At 45.4% G+C, this 17084-nt stretch overlaps 1 protein-coding gene across 11 annotated transcripts in view; it reads left to right on the forward strand.

The window, feature by feature from the left end:
* Positions 1 to 17084, forward strand: part of BRMS1 (BRMS1 transcriptional repressor and anoikis regulator) — a 214513-nt gene that overhangs the window by 138414 nt on the left and 59015 nt on the right. For 6 of the 11 annotated variants that reach the window (XM_078660811.1, XM_078660812.1, XM_078660809.1 and 3 more), the window contains one exon: positions 152 to 300. In XM_078660811.1, the coding sequence (XP_078516937.1) occupies positions 152 to 300 (149 nt within the window). The remainder of the gene's footprint in view (positions 1 to 151; positions 301 to 17084) is intronic. The other 5 variants (XM_078660817.1, XM_078660814.1, XM_078660816.1 and 2 more) reach the window with 1 other exon arrangement.

The raw sequence follows: 17084 nt of genomic DNA on the forward strand, positions 1-17084 counted from the left end.
CATAAAACTTTAGTGTTGGAGGTCGGGAGGCAGTCTGAGCTGTGAGAAGGCTATATTTGAACACTGTCAAGCACTGCATTTTGCACCTGATGTTTCTAATATTTAACAGACTTTAGAGTTTTGGTGTACAGGCTTCTTAACAATCCTGCACGTCCATACATCGTGTACATGCTGAGCGACCTGGACATCTTGGAGGACTGGACAGCAATCAAGAAGGTAGGAGAAAGTGTGAAGAAGCATACGTGCTGCCCATTAAAGCCATGCCGGAGAGCTTCAAGTGGATGCGAGTCCCTCTATCAGGTGACTATGAATTCAGGGCAGTGAATGGTAGGAGCTTAGAGTGGTGGTTTGTATTTATTGGTTTGCCATTGAGAAAAGGAAAGATTTTTTCTTCTGCCTCAATTCAGAGTATAGACTTTAGTTGGCTTAGAATGAAAGGGTGAGGGCGTCTAGTTGTAAAGAATGTCATGTTATTAAGGCAAGAATAATCACTTAATGCTTCAGATCCTCCGATTCAGATAAGCCTATTTTTGAATCGTAGGATCTTCTTTGATAGTCATAAGCAATTAAGTAATTTCCCGTTGTGTGCATGGCCTTGAGAACATCTTTATATAACTCACGTTCATGGAAAGGGCTCAATGAATGTCCTTGTCCCTGAATCTTCTCTATAAATCTTTTGACTGGAAGCCGACTGAACTTTTCATTGTCCATGATTTTTCAAAAGAGTTCTCAAAATTGTTATTCATAGAACTGTATTACAGCATCTTTCAGTAGAAAACAGAACAATACGCCTTTTAGCGAAGGGCAAGATGCGTACATTTAACAGAGCGCAAGCAAAGGAGTCCATTGGTTTAAGTATCTGGACGGCACCTCTTACGCCTTGTACTGGCCGTTGCCTCAGCGACTCAGTTCTTTTTACCCGGCTTGTGAGAGAAGTGTCCCAGGAACATTGCTGCATTGTTTTTTGTTTTTTTTACCTTGACTTAATCATTTTTCTACATTGAAAAGTAATTGAATCTACTTTACTCAATGTCTTTAACATCTCCTGTAGAGTTTCTGACTTGATTTTCAGTCAAAATGCCATCTCTCTTTTCCAAATATCCTTCCTGTGAGAAACGGAAGGCTCTGACTGATGCACATAAAGTATGCATTGTATATCTACCTGCCTCTCACTCTGTTACTGATATCTGAAAAAAAGATGTCCAAAAGAGAATTGAGAGATGAAGAAGGCATAAGGTTCAGAGGCATGTTTGAAGACAGGAGGGCAGTAGAGGAGAGAAAGGAGAAGAGGAAGCTGGATAGAGCTCCTTCTCAACCAGTCTGTCTCTTTCCCATCCTCTTGAAGTGACCATCACAATATTAGATCAAAGAAGAAGAAATAACATCCTTCTTGTCATCGGATGATGATGTTGAGATCGCAGACGACGCAGTCTAGGCCACCATCAATGCCAACTTGCTCATCTTCGAGGCAAGGATCGATGACATCACAGCATCGCCACTCAAGTTGGTGTCAAATGCAATGGCATCATTCTTCTTTTTCGATGTTGAGAAGACCATGATCGACAGCACACATTGCCGTCGTTGACACATGATATGCAGTCGACTGCATCACTGTTGAAGAGAAGAAGTTTGCCATCGACCACTTCACTGTCAATGTCGAAGAGACAAAATATTTCTACTACGATACGATAATTCTTTATGCGATCCAATAAATATGATCTTCAAAGCACAGATAGAAATGACAAAAACCCACATTAAAATCACAATTCATCTAACATAAAATCCATATCTAGTGTTTCATATCACGTCATTAAGATTTTTTTAACAGATCCTGAAAACTGGGATGGTCTAAAAGAGAAACTAAGGTATATTGTACAAGATTAGACACATGATATAAATATGAAATTTCATTTTTATCTGTGATAGGTCATAAATCAATTCAGTAAATAGATATAAGGTTAAAACCACTACATTCTTCAGCCCCACTACTTCCTCTTTATTTGTACAGGCCCAAAAAAAGTAGTTACCATTGGGTTTGTTACTGGGCCTCGGTAAACCGATAAGGGTTGCCTGGAGTGTCGACAGAGTGTACCTCCTTTTGGTGCACTATATAGAGAGCCAGCTTCCTACACTAACCAATCTCCTTCCTGAAGTATGTCCAACAACAGATGGATTCCTTCCATCTTGAAATGTTTGTACTCCACAAACCAATTTGATTCCCTCAGATTTATGACCAGGACGCCAGCCCTTGTCCTTCTCCATCAAAACATTTGCACTCGCAAAACATTTAATCTCTTCTAAAGCTTTCAGGATTGGCACCTTCAATAACATTTTTCTCACTTCATTCAATATTTGACCTCTCAGTTCCTGAGTGAACACTATTTCCTTTGGCACCTTCTCTTGAAAAGAAATCTGTGTGGAATCTATCACATAGACTCCTATTGTTTCCAATGTTCCCTCTAATTCCTCTGTGTGCTGCAGTGGAGGGTCTCTGTGTGCTGCAACCATGGCTATGTGCACCAGGAACCAGACCGTGCGCATGTGCAGAGCCAAATGTCACTCCAAACGTTTACTTAAAAAATTGAAAGGATGTTCATTTTCACACATACAGCGCCACGTTAAGGGTTTCGAGGCCGGTTTGCAAATTGGATAAATACGCCATGCCATGAATTGGTTACACAGCCAGATACACTTCCGGTTTAGAAAAGCACAAAACTCCAACGGTGGTACCATCATAAGATTTTACCAAATATTCTTATCTGGAGCACTGTTCATTGGGTGGGGAAATGTTTAGAGCCTATACAATATCACATATACACAATAAGTTACAAAATTACATAACATATTTACAATTTGATGTGAAAGCTACTGAGTAATGTTGGGCTACCCCGCCAGAAATAGTTTGTAAAACTCTGACATCCCGGAATACATGGACTGTGGGAGAGGGCTGTGCAGGCACCTCAAGTGGCATCACTAGATGTCTAGTGAAAGTTTTGACTCATCATAAAGTAGCGGAGGAGGTCAAAATGCCTGATGCAAAGTAGGTGAACCATGCAGATCACAAATTGCATGCAAAGTAAATAGATCACTTCATTGCTGCTTCTGTCAGAGAGCCCCTTTTGTTACTTGCAGTTTATAAGTTTAAATCCTAATATAGAAAAGTGAGCTATTAACTATCAAAGAGCTGCATGCAAATTGCAATGTATAGAGTAGAGCACTATGAATCCCCCCTTCCAGTCTTTCACTATCCCAATGCTGTAAAAAGGTTTAACCTGGGTAAAAAACAATTCTTATTAGTAAAGCCAACCCCCAACCATGGGGTTACTTTTTAAATTCACATTGTGTGCTTTTTCAGATCAAGAACCTTTAAGCTGTTCTGTCTACCGGTATGGATGACTTGTGACTCCTACAACTTGTAGTCCTCTGTCCGATGTAACATTTCCTATACATTGATTTACACACTATGATTCAGTGTCTTTGTGTAATGTGCATGCAATGTGGAGTGGAGTGGAGTGGAGTGGAGTGGAGTGGAGTGGAGTGGAGTGGAGTGGAGTGGAGTGGAGTGGAGTGGAGTGGAGTGGAGTGGAGTGGAGTGGAGTGGAGTGGAGTGCCATGCCATGCCATGCCATGCCATGCCATAGAGCAAAGTGGAGTGGTGTAATGTGGAGTATGCATGGTGTGGTAGCGTACTACCATTACAGACAACACATGTTCAATTGAAATGAGCATTACATTTATACCGAAATAGGATAAAACTCCACACAAGCGATAATGTGTGCATAAGTCATCACCTTGTGTATTAATGTGTTTTGATCATATTCAAATATTTGTTTCCAGCACTCTTCAGAATTACAAAAAGAATTGCTTCATTTGTAGTGATATATATATTTTTTTAAATCAGCACAGTTATTTTTTTATGTGCTAGGATAAAAATCCTACACCCTCTCCTCTTACATGGATGCTCAGCAGGATTATTGCATACATTCTCTCACTTTGAAGTTAGAGAAAGAAGGTAAACACCAAGCCCCCTCTGAAGAGAGAGCTTGACATTTGACCTCTGTCTTTGAATGCACAGCAAATGTGACAAGATAAGACCAAGATGTAAAGGCCTGTTTACAGAAAGTGAGTTTGTGGAAGAATACAGTAATCAAAGTCTGGGCAACGGGGTGGACAAACTCAAGCTGGACAGCCTAAAGCAAATAACGCCAGCAAATAGAAAGCATGAAAATGTGAGTTACAAACCCCAAAGCCAACGGTAAACAACGGGCAGAATGCATTCCGAGGTCAGCTTTCAGAATGTCTCCAAAATATCTTTAGAAAACCAGACAGTGCAAGGCTTTCAGCTAAAAAAAAATGAACGCTGGCAGGAACACGACACATTGCTGCAGGTAGGCAGGGACGAAGTTCAGTGACAGACCAGGGGATGACCAGAATGGGCAACATTGCTACAAGTGGTTGGGAAAGTAGTGCAGTCACAGATCAGGAAGTGGCAGAAATGGAAAACCTTGGTGCAAGGGGGCAGGGAAGAAAAAAAACTTGCTGGGGTAGAGAATAACCACAGCAGTGAAAGTGGCTGGGAAGGGTGTGTGGTTAGCACTGAGCACTCAGGCTACCTTAAAGCAATTCATGTTACACCTCAGGGTTTCGTTTCTGGATTAAAGCTTATTCAGAAGATGCAATCCTTTTATGCAAAACCGACTACCATCAGAGTGAGTGAGGAAAAAGCATATTTGTAAGAGACCAGCATGAATGTCACTTCAATGGCACAGTAGCCCACTTTACCTTAAACTATATTTCAGGAATGCAGTGATCCCAGACATGGGAAGTTAATATGCCAGGAACTAAGATGCCACAACTAGTTTTAAATTCCTGTTTAAGCCACCCTGGTATTTGTCAGTATTAATTAACGCATAAAAAAGGAAATCAAATGTAGTTTATCTTGAGTGTTTGTTAGTGAAAGAATTACAAATGTATAAACTGATGTTTCCCGTGTGCCCACACTTCAGGCATGGGACTTGCAGTAGTATTGGGAGCAGTCACATATTGCTGAAGCAATGTTACTTTACATGCTCTTGAGAAGTGGACTGTAGTTTGGGAGACAGTGTAATACCTTTCATGACTACTGAAGGCGTCGGACACCTTACAGGGAATAGTGCTTGGGATTTTATGAGACCTTTGCAAGCTGACCCAAAAAAATCTAATATCAAGCTAGGGTATCATCACATTAGTCTGTGATGCACATGGAACATATCACCAAAAATAGTTTTTGAAAACTCCTATGCAATTGCCATCTAATTATTTTACGAAGCCAATGAGTGATCCCCCTGTTATAAAAGAGGAAGCCATATTAGTTATTGGGAATGTTGATAGCTCCTCTTGAGACAATACCTTGTCAGACGTCCAAATTGGCTGGCGTAGACCTTTTACATCAACGTTTCACAGCATACTTTTTTCCTAAGTTTCATTAACCCCTTCTACGCTCATGACGAGCTCAGCTCGTCATGGGCGTAACCTGCGCTACGCGGATGACGAGCTGAGCTAGTCGCGTAACGCGGGTTTTTTTTTTTTAATCGCTGCGCGCAGCGGGAAAACCGCTAGCGCGCATGTGGTTAAGAACATTGTACATTCAGTAGGTGAAATGTACCAACAGCATTATGGCCCTTCCTTCTTGGGCGATCCAGTTTATAAAAGTTATTTTCCTCATTAATGGGCTTCACAGCAGCTGCAGATCTTTAACAACTGCAGTCTTCCTAGGGCCACTATGTCCTGGATAATTTGTTTACCTGCTGCAGTTCTCCTCTTAATAGATCGGGACTGCGGGGTAATTGTGTGCCTTTGTTAAAGTTTTCAGGTTAATTGCAGCTCATGGCGAGCACTTCGATTAACCTGAAATCTTAAACAAAGGCACGCAAGCACCCCGCAGCCTTGATCTATTTAGAAAGGAAATGCAGCACGTTTACAACACAGCGTGTGCTTTTTAGGTTAATCTGTCTTGTTTGCAAACTTGCTATATTGTTTTTTTAGTAAAGCGAGGCCCCGAGGTAGATTGTGTGCTTTGATTTAAGTATTCATGTTAATTGCAGCCCCCTTCACAATCTGCGATTAACATGAATTACTTACATAAAAGCGCACAATCTGCCCGCAGCCGTTCTTTTTGCTTTACTAACAAAACAATACAGCAAGTCTGCGAACAAGGCAGATTAACCTGAAAAACAAGCAGTGATTTTAAACTTACTTTATTGTTGTGTTAGTAAAGCACGGCTTTGGGCAGGCTGTGTGTTTTGTTTAAGTATTCATGTTAATCGCAGCTCGTGAAGCGGGCTGCAATTAACATGAATTCTTAAATAAAAGCACACAATCTGCCTGCAGCTGTGCTTTACTGACAAAAGAATACATTAAGTCTGCAAACAGTGCGTGTGATTCTTAACCCCTTGCCTGCGCTGAACGTTCTGCGCTAGTGCGGAACGTTCTATTGCGCGGGCGGGGCCACGCCGTTCAACGGACGTGCGCAGCACTACCGAGGTAGTGCACGCGACATCCGCTGAACGTCGGCAGCAGCGTTGGGGTTAAAGTCAATCCAAAAGCACACGCTGTGTTTGCTTTCAGAAGGTCTTTGTCTCGCTGCTGGGGGGGGGGGGGTGCTTTAGTAATTAAGTGTGCAGAAATCACAGCAGCTTCAAATAATGCACACTTATATGTCCGAGGTAACTAATGTTACCGTGGACATAAACGTGTGCATTAAATGAAGCTGCTGTGATTTCTGCACACTTACTTGCCAAAGTCTCCAGTGCCCTCTAGTGGATTTTTAAGGAGTTTACCAGCTGAATAAAAGTCCAAGGAGATTACTGATCGTGGAATTGTATTCGGAGCAACCGCTCTGGCCCTGGACAATCTACAGAGGAGAGGTTTCTAATTCTTCGATCACCGAGACAAAAGTACAGCAAGTGCCCACATCCTAATGACAACTTACCTGCCGCTCCCGAGTGTTTCCTTCTAGGTGATCACTTTCGCTGTCCTCTCAATCAGGAAATGCCCGTTTTTCGCGCCGCTCGCCTTTTAAAAGCGGCGGCGCGAACACTCACAGGATGTGCTGTGTGTGTGTGCATGAGCCACACATGGCCCTGCGTGCTCGGGAGTATAGACGTGCGCTGGCGCGCGTCTTATTGGGAACAGTGATTGTCTCTAATATCCAAGGATCACGTGTCAAATCATTTAATTTCTTTACAAAAAAATATATGTTCTTATACCTTTTTATGGGAATAACCAAAAATTATATTTGTGTTTGCCTTGGAATCCCTGAACCAGTTCTCCTCCTCAAAATGGACAACCACTGCCAAATATTTCTCTCCAGGGAGAAAAGCTAGTGGCTGATTTAAAAGCCTCTGAAGGTCCCTCTACCTGATATCTGGTAATGAGACTTTTTGAGTTGTCTGCTGGAGGAACATCCCCTTGCTCCAACTCTGTCAAAACTCTTCCCCAAAAAGGATTGGACGTCATCTAAAACTGTAATGGTGGAAATAAGTTTCCCAACTACTTTTACCATTCTGTCACCAATCAATAAACATTTGGAGTCCTTCAGAGGTTCTTTTATTTTATTTTATTCCCATAGCTGGTATTCCCATAGCTGTGGGCTTATTTTCATCAAGATGGATTTACGCACTTGCGTTCCCAAGAAAGCAAATCACATGCTGACGCCATCCTCTTAAGTTAATCCATGTCGATTTCAACACATTTCGTTTTTGCTGCACCATGTCAAGTATCCTGTGCCAAAAGACCAATTACATCTAACAGACTATAATGGCATTGTTTAGGTTGCCATTCCATTCCTTTCCATGGGTCAGATCCAATTTGAGAAGGAAAGATCAGGGTCTAAATCAGGAGTTGAACAAACCTTATTATCTGTAGTCTGTCAAGAGCATTCTGTTCTAACCACATTTCTACTTTCCTCTAAAGGCTTACACATCCATTGCTTTATGAATTCTGCCACATGACTCAAAATCCACAAATCGAGTTCTCCTTGAGTGCCTAACCATGTCCGGGCTGAACATATCTTCACCCTGAGTGTCTTTAATATTGCCCTTATGTCCTTATCACTGTCCTTGGTAATTCTGAATTTTGACTCGAATCCCAACGATTGTCATCATTAAATAGGTCTATGATGTAATTAACATATGTCTTCTCATCGGAAACCACCCAGCTTTCTCTTGTTCAGCTAGGGACACAAACATCTCTTTTGGTGCATAGACCACCCATCTCTTTAGAGGATATACCCTTATCATTCCCAATTGAAACATGTTTTATCTTCATCTTTCTGCCCCTCCCCTTTTAACCTATGTTGCTTCTTTTCCATCTAATGACTAAAACTCCACATCCATATCAGATTTCTCCTGCGTTTTATTTTTTTACTCTTAATGCAATCCAGCCTTCTGGTTGCATTGGACACCTTCCTATGTCCGTGGTTTCCTCCTTGGACTCGCTACTGCGGTCCAATGAATAATTTTGATTATTCACGTGCCGCCTCGCACGGTTTCCCTCCAATTCCCCTCATTGCACGGCTCAGCCTCCATTGGTAATATGTTGCCTTGTAGAAATTGGCTTTTTGACACACAATCGCAGTCACTCATAGGATTACTTGCCTTGGTGCCCACTGCACGGTGTGTACCAACTCAGCTCCTTGAGGCTTTTAATCCCTTCTCATGGACAATCCTTACCAGCCATCCTCTTGATCACCGCAAACTTTTACTCAGTCATGTAATACTATGTCCTGATGATGATCCCACTATTGTTCTCAAGGGATCGAAACGTTGTAGACTCTTTGTACACCGCAAACACAATTTAATTTGTCATTTTTGTGTAACGGTGTCGCTGTTTATTTTTTGCTTGCTCTATTTAAAGAATATTATACAAGCTTCTGTTCTGCCTGAGCCTTTGTTTTTTTTGTGTTGTATGTATCTTGTTGGATGCAGGACTGTGTCCCACTGTATGTGTGTTTCAATTTTAATAACATTAAACTAACTCTGTCGGGCTGGACAGCTTTAATATATTACTGGTTCGAGGCATGTGGGCTGCTGAATTCATATCTATAGCATAGATTGCCGCCTAGTGTTGGGTCCGGATGATTGTACATTGTTGTCCTGAAAGAGTCTTCGAAGTATCACAAGATAGGTGGCTCCTCCCCTGGGCTACAGTGCGCATGGGCATCGACTCCATCCCCAGATTGTTTTTTCCCGCCATTGGGTTCGGATGCATATTTGATCACTCAAGTTCGGAATCGATAAAAACCTTCCTTTTGGCCAAAAGGCCTTTAGTTATCGTCGGTATTGTCTTCCGATCGGTGCCCAGTTCGGTTCCAGCTCAGTTCCCGAGTCGAACATCCTGAGGAGTCGCGTGACTCTTCAGTGCTCGAGGCCCGGTCAACGCTACAGGCCTTCTTCAACAAACCATGATGGAACGGAGCCCGTTCAAAAGGTACCCCGTGTGCAACTCGAAGTATCCCCACATCGACGTCCACCCGGTGTGCAACAAGTGCCTGTCGCTGGATCACGATGAAGCCAACTGTATGGCTTGTTCTCGTTTCCGCTCCAAGAAGACGATTCGACTTCGGCGCGTGGCGCGCCTGGAGGCCCAGCAGACGGCACCTGACCCGGTGAACATTTTCGATACCGAGGGAGAAGAGGCAGACGAGCAGGAAATTCGTGAGCCGATTTCCAATCCAGCGGCAGAGATCGACTCCAACTACGACGCAGACGTAGAAATGCTCGATGCAGAAGACATCGTCGACGAGGTAGGAGACGACGATGAGGCCTATGTGGCCACAGAAGATAGCTCAAGCGAGGAGCTATGTCCCGTTCAGACAATATCTACGGCTCAGGTCGATGGATCGCCACATGGCCTTACCCAAGATCTTGTACCAGGTTCCACAGTCTCGCCTCCGGGCCTGACTACGGACAATTCTAAGGAGCCGCCATTGGTCAAATCGAAACCAAAAGTGAAAGCTTCGGCTTCTACAGAAGCGAAAGTGCTAGAGACGCCGTCGAAACCGAAGGCGCGTGTCGCCTTGGTCGGCTCCACGTCTTCAGACCTGTCGGTGCAGACAAAGCCGAAAAAGGTTGTCGGACCGGTGAAGTCGCTCAAGGGCGTCGAGCTGAAGACTGGGACACGGAAAGCATGTGTCAAGGGCGTCGACCCGAAGACTTCGGCGCCGAGGGCCCTCGACACAGACAAAGGACTCGAAGCTGCAAAAGTTGTCGATCCTGCGCGTCAGCCGGACAAGGCCAAAAGTGCTACGCACATGGTAGTGGCTCAAAGGCACCTGTCGAGTCGACCCAGCTGTCCGCCTCCTTCACGAAGCAGGTGTCGGACTCATTGAAACGCATTAAGGACAGGGCTTCCGCTGTCGATCCGAAAGATACTTCCACGCCGAAGCCTGCCGCCAAACCGCAAAAGTCGACGGCGCCTATCCAGTTTAAGCTGCCGCCGAAAGTGGCGCCGCAGGCGTTCGCGCCAATGAAGGTTGTCGAGGCGTCCATGAAGGTGTTCACGGGGTCGAAGCCTAGCCCTGCAGTTGCGGGCCCAACGCATCGTCGACCCCTGCTAGAGGAAGAGTCGGAACAATTCATCGACGCCGACACCGGTAAACTTTCCATTTACAAACTGAAGATCACACCAGCACAGCCTATGGAATCCTACACAATTCCTTTAAAGAAGAAGAAGGATTCCACGGATTCACCCGTTCTTGTTGAACTAATAACTCCACGTGGCCAGGACACTGCTCCAATCTCGCCCACTTACTCGGATGTGGAGGCTGGGGAGGGTGACTATGATGAGTACAACTACCCTGCCGACACAGATCCTGAAGATCAACATGACACATGGGCAGATGCTGCGGACCCAGGGGATCCACAAACTGCCCCAGACACTCAAGTGTATGATGTCAAGACGTCACCTACTGAGGACTCAGCGGCATTTAATGCGCTTATTGAGAGGGCAGCCAAAAATCATGACGTCCAGCTCCATGCTGACCCTATTGAGGTGGATTTTCTGTTTGACACCTTTTCCGCCTCTGAAAAGACCGTAAAGACTTTGACAATGCTGAAGGGTGTCTTGAAACATGCTGCTGACATTTTTAAAGAACCCACACATGCCAGGGTTATAAACCCCAGGATTGAAAAAAAGTACAAGCCGGCGCCTGGGGACCCTACCTACATCAGGGGCCAGTTGCCGTTGGACTCTCTAGTTGTTTCTAATGCCTGGAAGAGTGCAAACTCACAAACTACTGGCGATGCTCCTCCCCCTGACAAGGAATCTAAAGTGCTAGAAGCATCAGGGAAGAGGGTGGCGGCTCAAGCGGCCAATATCTGGCGCATTTCAAACACTCAGGCTCTCTTGGCCAGATATGACAGGGCACATTACGATACACTAGAAACCTGTTACAACACTTGCCAGATGAATATAAGGAGGCAGCAGCGATGCTCATTCAAGAAGGGAAACTCATCTCAAATGCTTCTATTAAGTGTGCACCGGACGCAGCAGACACCGCGGCCAGGGCCATTAACACCAGTGTAATGTTACGGCGCCAGGCCTGGCTCAGGATCTCCGGGTTCAAGCCGGAGATGCAGACCACCATCCTCAACCAGCCTGTAAACCCTGATCACTTATTTTGACCTGAGGTGGACACCACCCTGGAAAAAATAAAAAAGGACACTGAGACTGCAAAGTCTATGGGGGCTCTCCAGTCCCAGCAGTTCAGGAGTGGTACTTTTCGTCGCTCAGGCAATAGAGGTGTTTCCAGAGGTCAGCTGTCCCAGCAAACACAGTACAATAAAAGTGGTGCGCAAACCACGTACAACAAGCAGAGTAGAGGTGGCTATCGTGGAAATAGCGCAAAAGGCAGAGGTCGTGGAAATAACAGCTCCCGATCCTCCGCCGCCAACAAACAGTGACGCCTTGTCACTGCCCCTCGACCATACAACACCAGTCGGGGGGGAGACTCCAGCAGTTCCTGCCAGTCTGGAAATCCATCACCACAGACGGGTGGGTCAGAAAGCTTATCCAGTTCGGTTATTGTCTGGAGTTAACATCCACTCCACCCAACATACCCCCAAAACACCGTCCTATGTTCACAGAGCATTTGCACTTATTGCAGCAGGAGGTCCTCGTCATGCTGCAAAAAGGGGCGATCGAGCTCGTGCCGGTGGAAGAAAGAGGCACAGGAGTGTACTCCCTTTACTTCTTAATCCCAAAAAAGGACGGGTCCCTCAGACCCATACTGGACCTCAGACCCCTAAACCAGTACATTCTATCGGAACACTTTCACATGCAATCAAGGGGATTTCCTTGCCACATTAGATCTAAAGGATGCATATTTTCACATTCCGCTCCATCCGTCACACAGAAAATACCTCAGATTCACCATTCAGAATCAGCATTACCAATTCAAAGTCCTCCCTTTTGGAGTGACTACAGCGCCCAGGGTGTTCACGAAGTGCCTGGCGACAGTGGCTGCACACCTCAGGAGACAAAACGTTCACGTCTACCCTTATCTGGACGACTGGCTTGTACAAGCAAAGTCGGCCCAGCAGTGCGCCGCCAACATGTTCCACACCATTCACCTTCTTCAGGATCTGGGATTCTCACTCAATTACCCAAAATCACACCTTCAGCCCGCCCATGTACGGGAGTATCTGGGCGCAACAATAAACACTCTGGCAGCCACAGCACAGCCAAATTCGGTGACAATCAACAGCATTCAATTGCTAATACAGAGATTCAGACCACAACACTCGTTTCCAGCACGTGTGTTCATGCAGTTGATAGGCATGATGGCCTCCTCCATCTTCATAGTCCCACATGCGAGACTACATATGCGTCCGCTTCAGGAGTGCTTAGCACATCAGTGGACTCAGGCTCACGGACAGTTAAGAGACCTAGTGTTGGTGACCGGTCGTGCATACAACTCTCTGCATTGGTGGACTCCACACAACCTTTGCAAGAGACGACCGTTCCAGGAGCCTGTGCCACAAATCATCCTAACAACGGACGCATCTCTCCAGGGATGGGGAGCTCATGTACTCCACTACACAGTGCAGGGACTATGAACAACGCAGCAAAAGAAGATGCACATCAACCTCCTGGAGCTGATGGCAATCTTCATGGCAATGAAGGCATTCAAGGTACATCTGTGCAACAAGGTCGTGTTGATCCGGACGGACAACATGACAGCAATGTACTACATTAAGAAGCAGGGAGGTACACACTCTCCACAGTTGTCTCATCTGGCTCAGGGTATGTGGAAGTGGGCCATTCAAAGGAACATAGTCCTCATGGCGGAACACCTTCCAGGCAAGGACAATCAGATGGCGGATCTGCTCAGCAGGTACAGCCACCAAATGCACGAGTGGGAGCTACATCCATCAGTACTCCACCCGTACTTCCAGCAGTGGGGTCATCCAGAGATAGACCTGTTCGCCACGAGGGAAAACGCCAAATGCCAAAGCTTTGCCGCCAGGTTCCCACACCGACAGTCACAAGGCAATGCGATATGGATGAACTGGTCAGGCAGATTTGCGTACACTTTCCCCCCAGCACCTCTAATACCGCTGGTGGCACGCAAGCTGAAGCAACACTCGATGACACTCATCCTGGTTGCTCCAACGTGGGCACGCCAACCATGGTACACCACGTTTCTAGAACTTTCCGTGGTACCGCATCAAAAGCTGCACCTCACACCCAGACTTTTGACGCAGAGCCATGGCGAAATTCAGCACCCAGATCCGCAACAGCTCAACCTGGCGATCTGGCTCCTGAGGTCTTAGAGTTTGGATACCTCAAATTGCCTCCAGACTGCATGGATATTATACGGGAGGCAAGAAAGCCCACCACCAGAGCTTGCTATGCGGCAAAATGGAAGCGGTTTGTCATTTATTGCGTGGACCACGACATAGACCCGCTTGACGCGTCCACGCACAACATCGTTTGTTATCTGTTACATCTTTACAGATGCAATGTAGCGTATGCTTCCATTCAAATTCATTTATCCGCCATAGCGGCTTATCTCCAAAACAGGCAGCATCTCTCCCTTTTCAGAGTGCCTGCCATTAAAGCCTTTCTAGAGGGACTCAAACGAGTCATTCCTCCCAGGACCCCACCTGCTCCTGAATGGAATCTTAATGTGGTCCTCACCCGACTGATGGGTCCACCTTTTGAGCCTCTACCTTCATGCTAAATTCAGTTCTTAACATGGAAAGTGGCTTTCCTGATAGCCATTACGTCACTGCGACGTGTTAGTGAGCTCCAGGCACTAACTGTACAAGAGCCATTTATACAAATTCACTCCAACCGGGGTGGTGCTGCGCACTAACCCTACATTTCTTCCAAAGGTGGTTTCACAGTTCCATATCAATCAGACTATTGAACTGCCTGTGTTCTTCCAAAATCCTGAGACAGTGGCAGAAAGAATGCTCCACACTCTTGACGTCAAAAGAGCTTTGATGTATTACATTGATAGGACCAAAGATTTTAGGAAGACGAAACAACTATTTGTTGCCTTTTCCGCGCAACACAAAGGCAACCCCATTTCCAAAGCAGGTATAGCCAGGTGGATCGTTAAGTGTATTCAGATTTGCTACCAAAAAGCTAAGCGCACTTTAACAATCCCACCAAGAGCCCACTCCACCCGCAAGTTGGGGGCCTCCATGGCTTTCCTTGGCAATATCCCTTTAGAGGACATTTGTAGAGCAGCCACATGGTCTACCCCACACACATTTACAAAACACTACTGTGTAGATGTGCACTCCAAGCAGCTGTAGGGCAGGCTGTTCTCAAAACACTTTTTCAAACTGCTGCAGCTGGCACAGGCGGCCGCCGCTAATGGAGGGACTGCTATGTATTCTATGCTATAGATATAAATTCAGCAGCCCACATGCCTCGAACCGAATATGCTACTTACCAGTATGCATCTGTTCTTGGCATGTATGGCTGCTGACATTCATATCGCCCGCCCTCCTCCCCGGCGCCTGTAGCGGCTGCAGCACTTACTCTTAGCATGGTCATCGTTCACACTGTTACACTCCATCTTCGCCACAATGGCTAAAAAACAATCTGGGGATGGAGTCTATGCCCATGCGCACTGTAGTCCAGGGGAGGAGCCACCTATCTCGTGATACTTCGAAGACTCTTCCAGGACAACAATGTGCAATCATCCGGACCCAACACTAGGCGGCAATCTATGCTATAGATATAAATGTCAGCAGCCCTACATGCCAAGAACAGATGCATACTGGTAAGTAGCATATTCGATTCATAGTCTGTTAATTCTCCTTTCTTGTACTCTCCTTGTTGGGGACTACTGTGTTTGTAACTCATCGATACCCAAGGTCCCTGACCATTACAATTGGGTTCCCTTGTTTCTAAAAACTTAATGCAATCCACAACATCCTTAAATGATGCTTGAACCTCCTCCTGAATCTTTTTCCTCATCAGTTCATGTTGTGAATCCTCCCCAGATACTCACGGTAATTTCAGACCTAGGTATAACTTGATATAAAGATAAAACAAAAACATTTGTATTTCCCTTTCTTTTTATTTTTTAATTATCCAATATGCCCATTAACAATATAGAGGAATGAAACCTAAATCAATGCAAATCAACTAAAGCGTACAAAAAATGATAGCAAATACTCAATCTACCCCAAAACCTAGAATAACAACCTCCTGCTGATGCGAGCTTGAAATATACTTTTCAAAACATAATGAACTTCATTTAAAGATCCAAAAAGGAATAACATGCATGCCAGCACATATAAGAAACAACTTGCTCCTCAACAACCCAAGAAAAAAAAAATTGTTAATATTATAACACCACCAGTCCTGAACATTAGGATAAAACCAACTCAAAACGTCTAGTCAGTCATAAAAATAACTGTTCGAGGCATGTGGGCTGCTGAATTCACATCTGTGCATAGATCGCCGCCTAGTGTTGGGTCCAGATGATTGCACATTGTTGTCCTGGAAGAGTCTTCGAAGTATCACGAGATAGGTGGCTCCTCCCCTGGACTACAGTGCGCATGGGCATCCTCTCCATCCTCAGATTGTTTTTTTCCGCCATTGGGTTCGGATGTACTTTCCTATACTCGAAGTTCGGAATCTAAAATACACTTTCTAAAGGCCAAAAGGCCTTCGGTCTCGTCGGTATTGTTTCGAATCGGTGCCGAGCGCTTTATCTACAGTTTATTCAACTCGGGACGTCGAATCGGGCCGCGGGCCTTCTCGACGCCAAAGGAACCAGTTGTCGATGGAACCAAGTCCATTCAAAAGATGCCCTCTTTGATATTCGAAATACCCACATATAGATAAACACCCTCTATTTAACAAGTGTTTATCTCCAGAACATAATGAATCCGACTGCCTAGCCTGTGCCCAATTCCGATCGAAAAAGACACTTCGGATTCGACACGCAGCTAGACTAACCATGCAGAAACCAGCGCCAGAGCCGGAAAATATCTTCGACGATGAAGACGATCTCGTCGAAGCCAAAAAATCAGATCAACAGTCTGATCAAGATTCGGAGCATGACTCCAACTACTATGTCGACGAAGAAGACATCGTCTACGTAGGAGACGACTAACAAGGGATCGGAGCCGTTGAAGACGACTCCAGTGATGAAACGGGGCCAACCGTGAGTACGACACCCCAAACATACACTTCTATGGTTCCACAGGCTCAGCTCGAGGCATCGCCAGAAGGCCTTAGCCAAGATCTCGAAACCCATTCTATAGCCCCGCGACACAGCTCGACTAAGAATATAAGAAAAGAGCCATCGGATCAATGTACTCGGACAATGGTGAAATCGAAACCAAAAGTTCTGGAACGAAACCGAAACTGATCGACTACACGGTCTTCGGACCAAACTACGTCGATCCATCGGAGTCGATCCCAAAGAAGATCGTCGACAATACGGTCTTTGCACCAAACTATGTCTAGCCATCGGAGTCGAACACAAGGGTCGTCGAGCCGAGGGCCAGCGCACCTTTATCCACTCCAAAACAAAGGGTCGTCGAACCGACAAAATTGGCGCCAACAGCCGA

The sequence above is a fragment of the Lissotriton helveticus genome, chromosome 9, assembly GCF_964261635.1.
Source record: "Lissotriton helveticus chromosome 9, aLisHel1.1, whole genome shotgun sequence".
Lineage (NCBI taxonomy): Eukaryota > Metazoa > Chordata > Amphibia > Caudata > Salamandridae > Lissotriton > Lissotriton helveticus.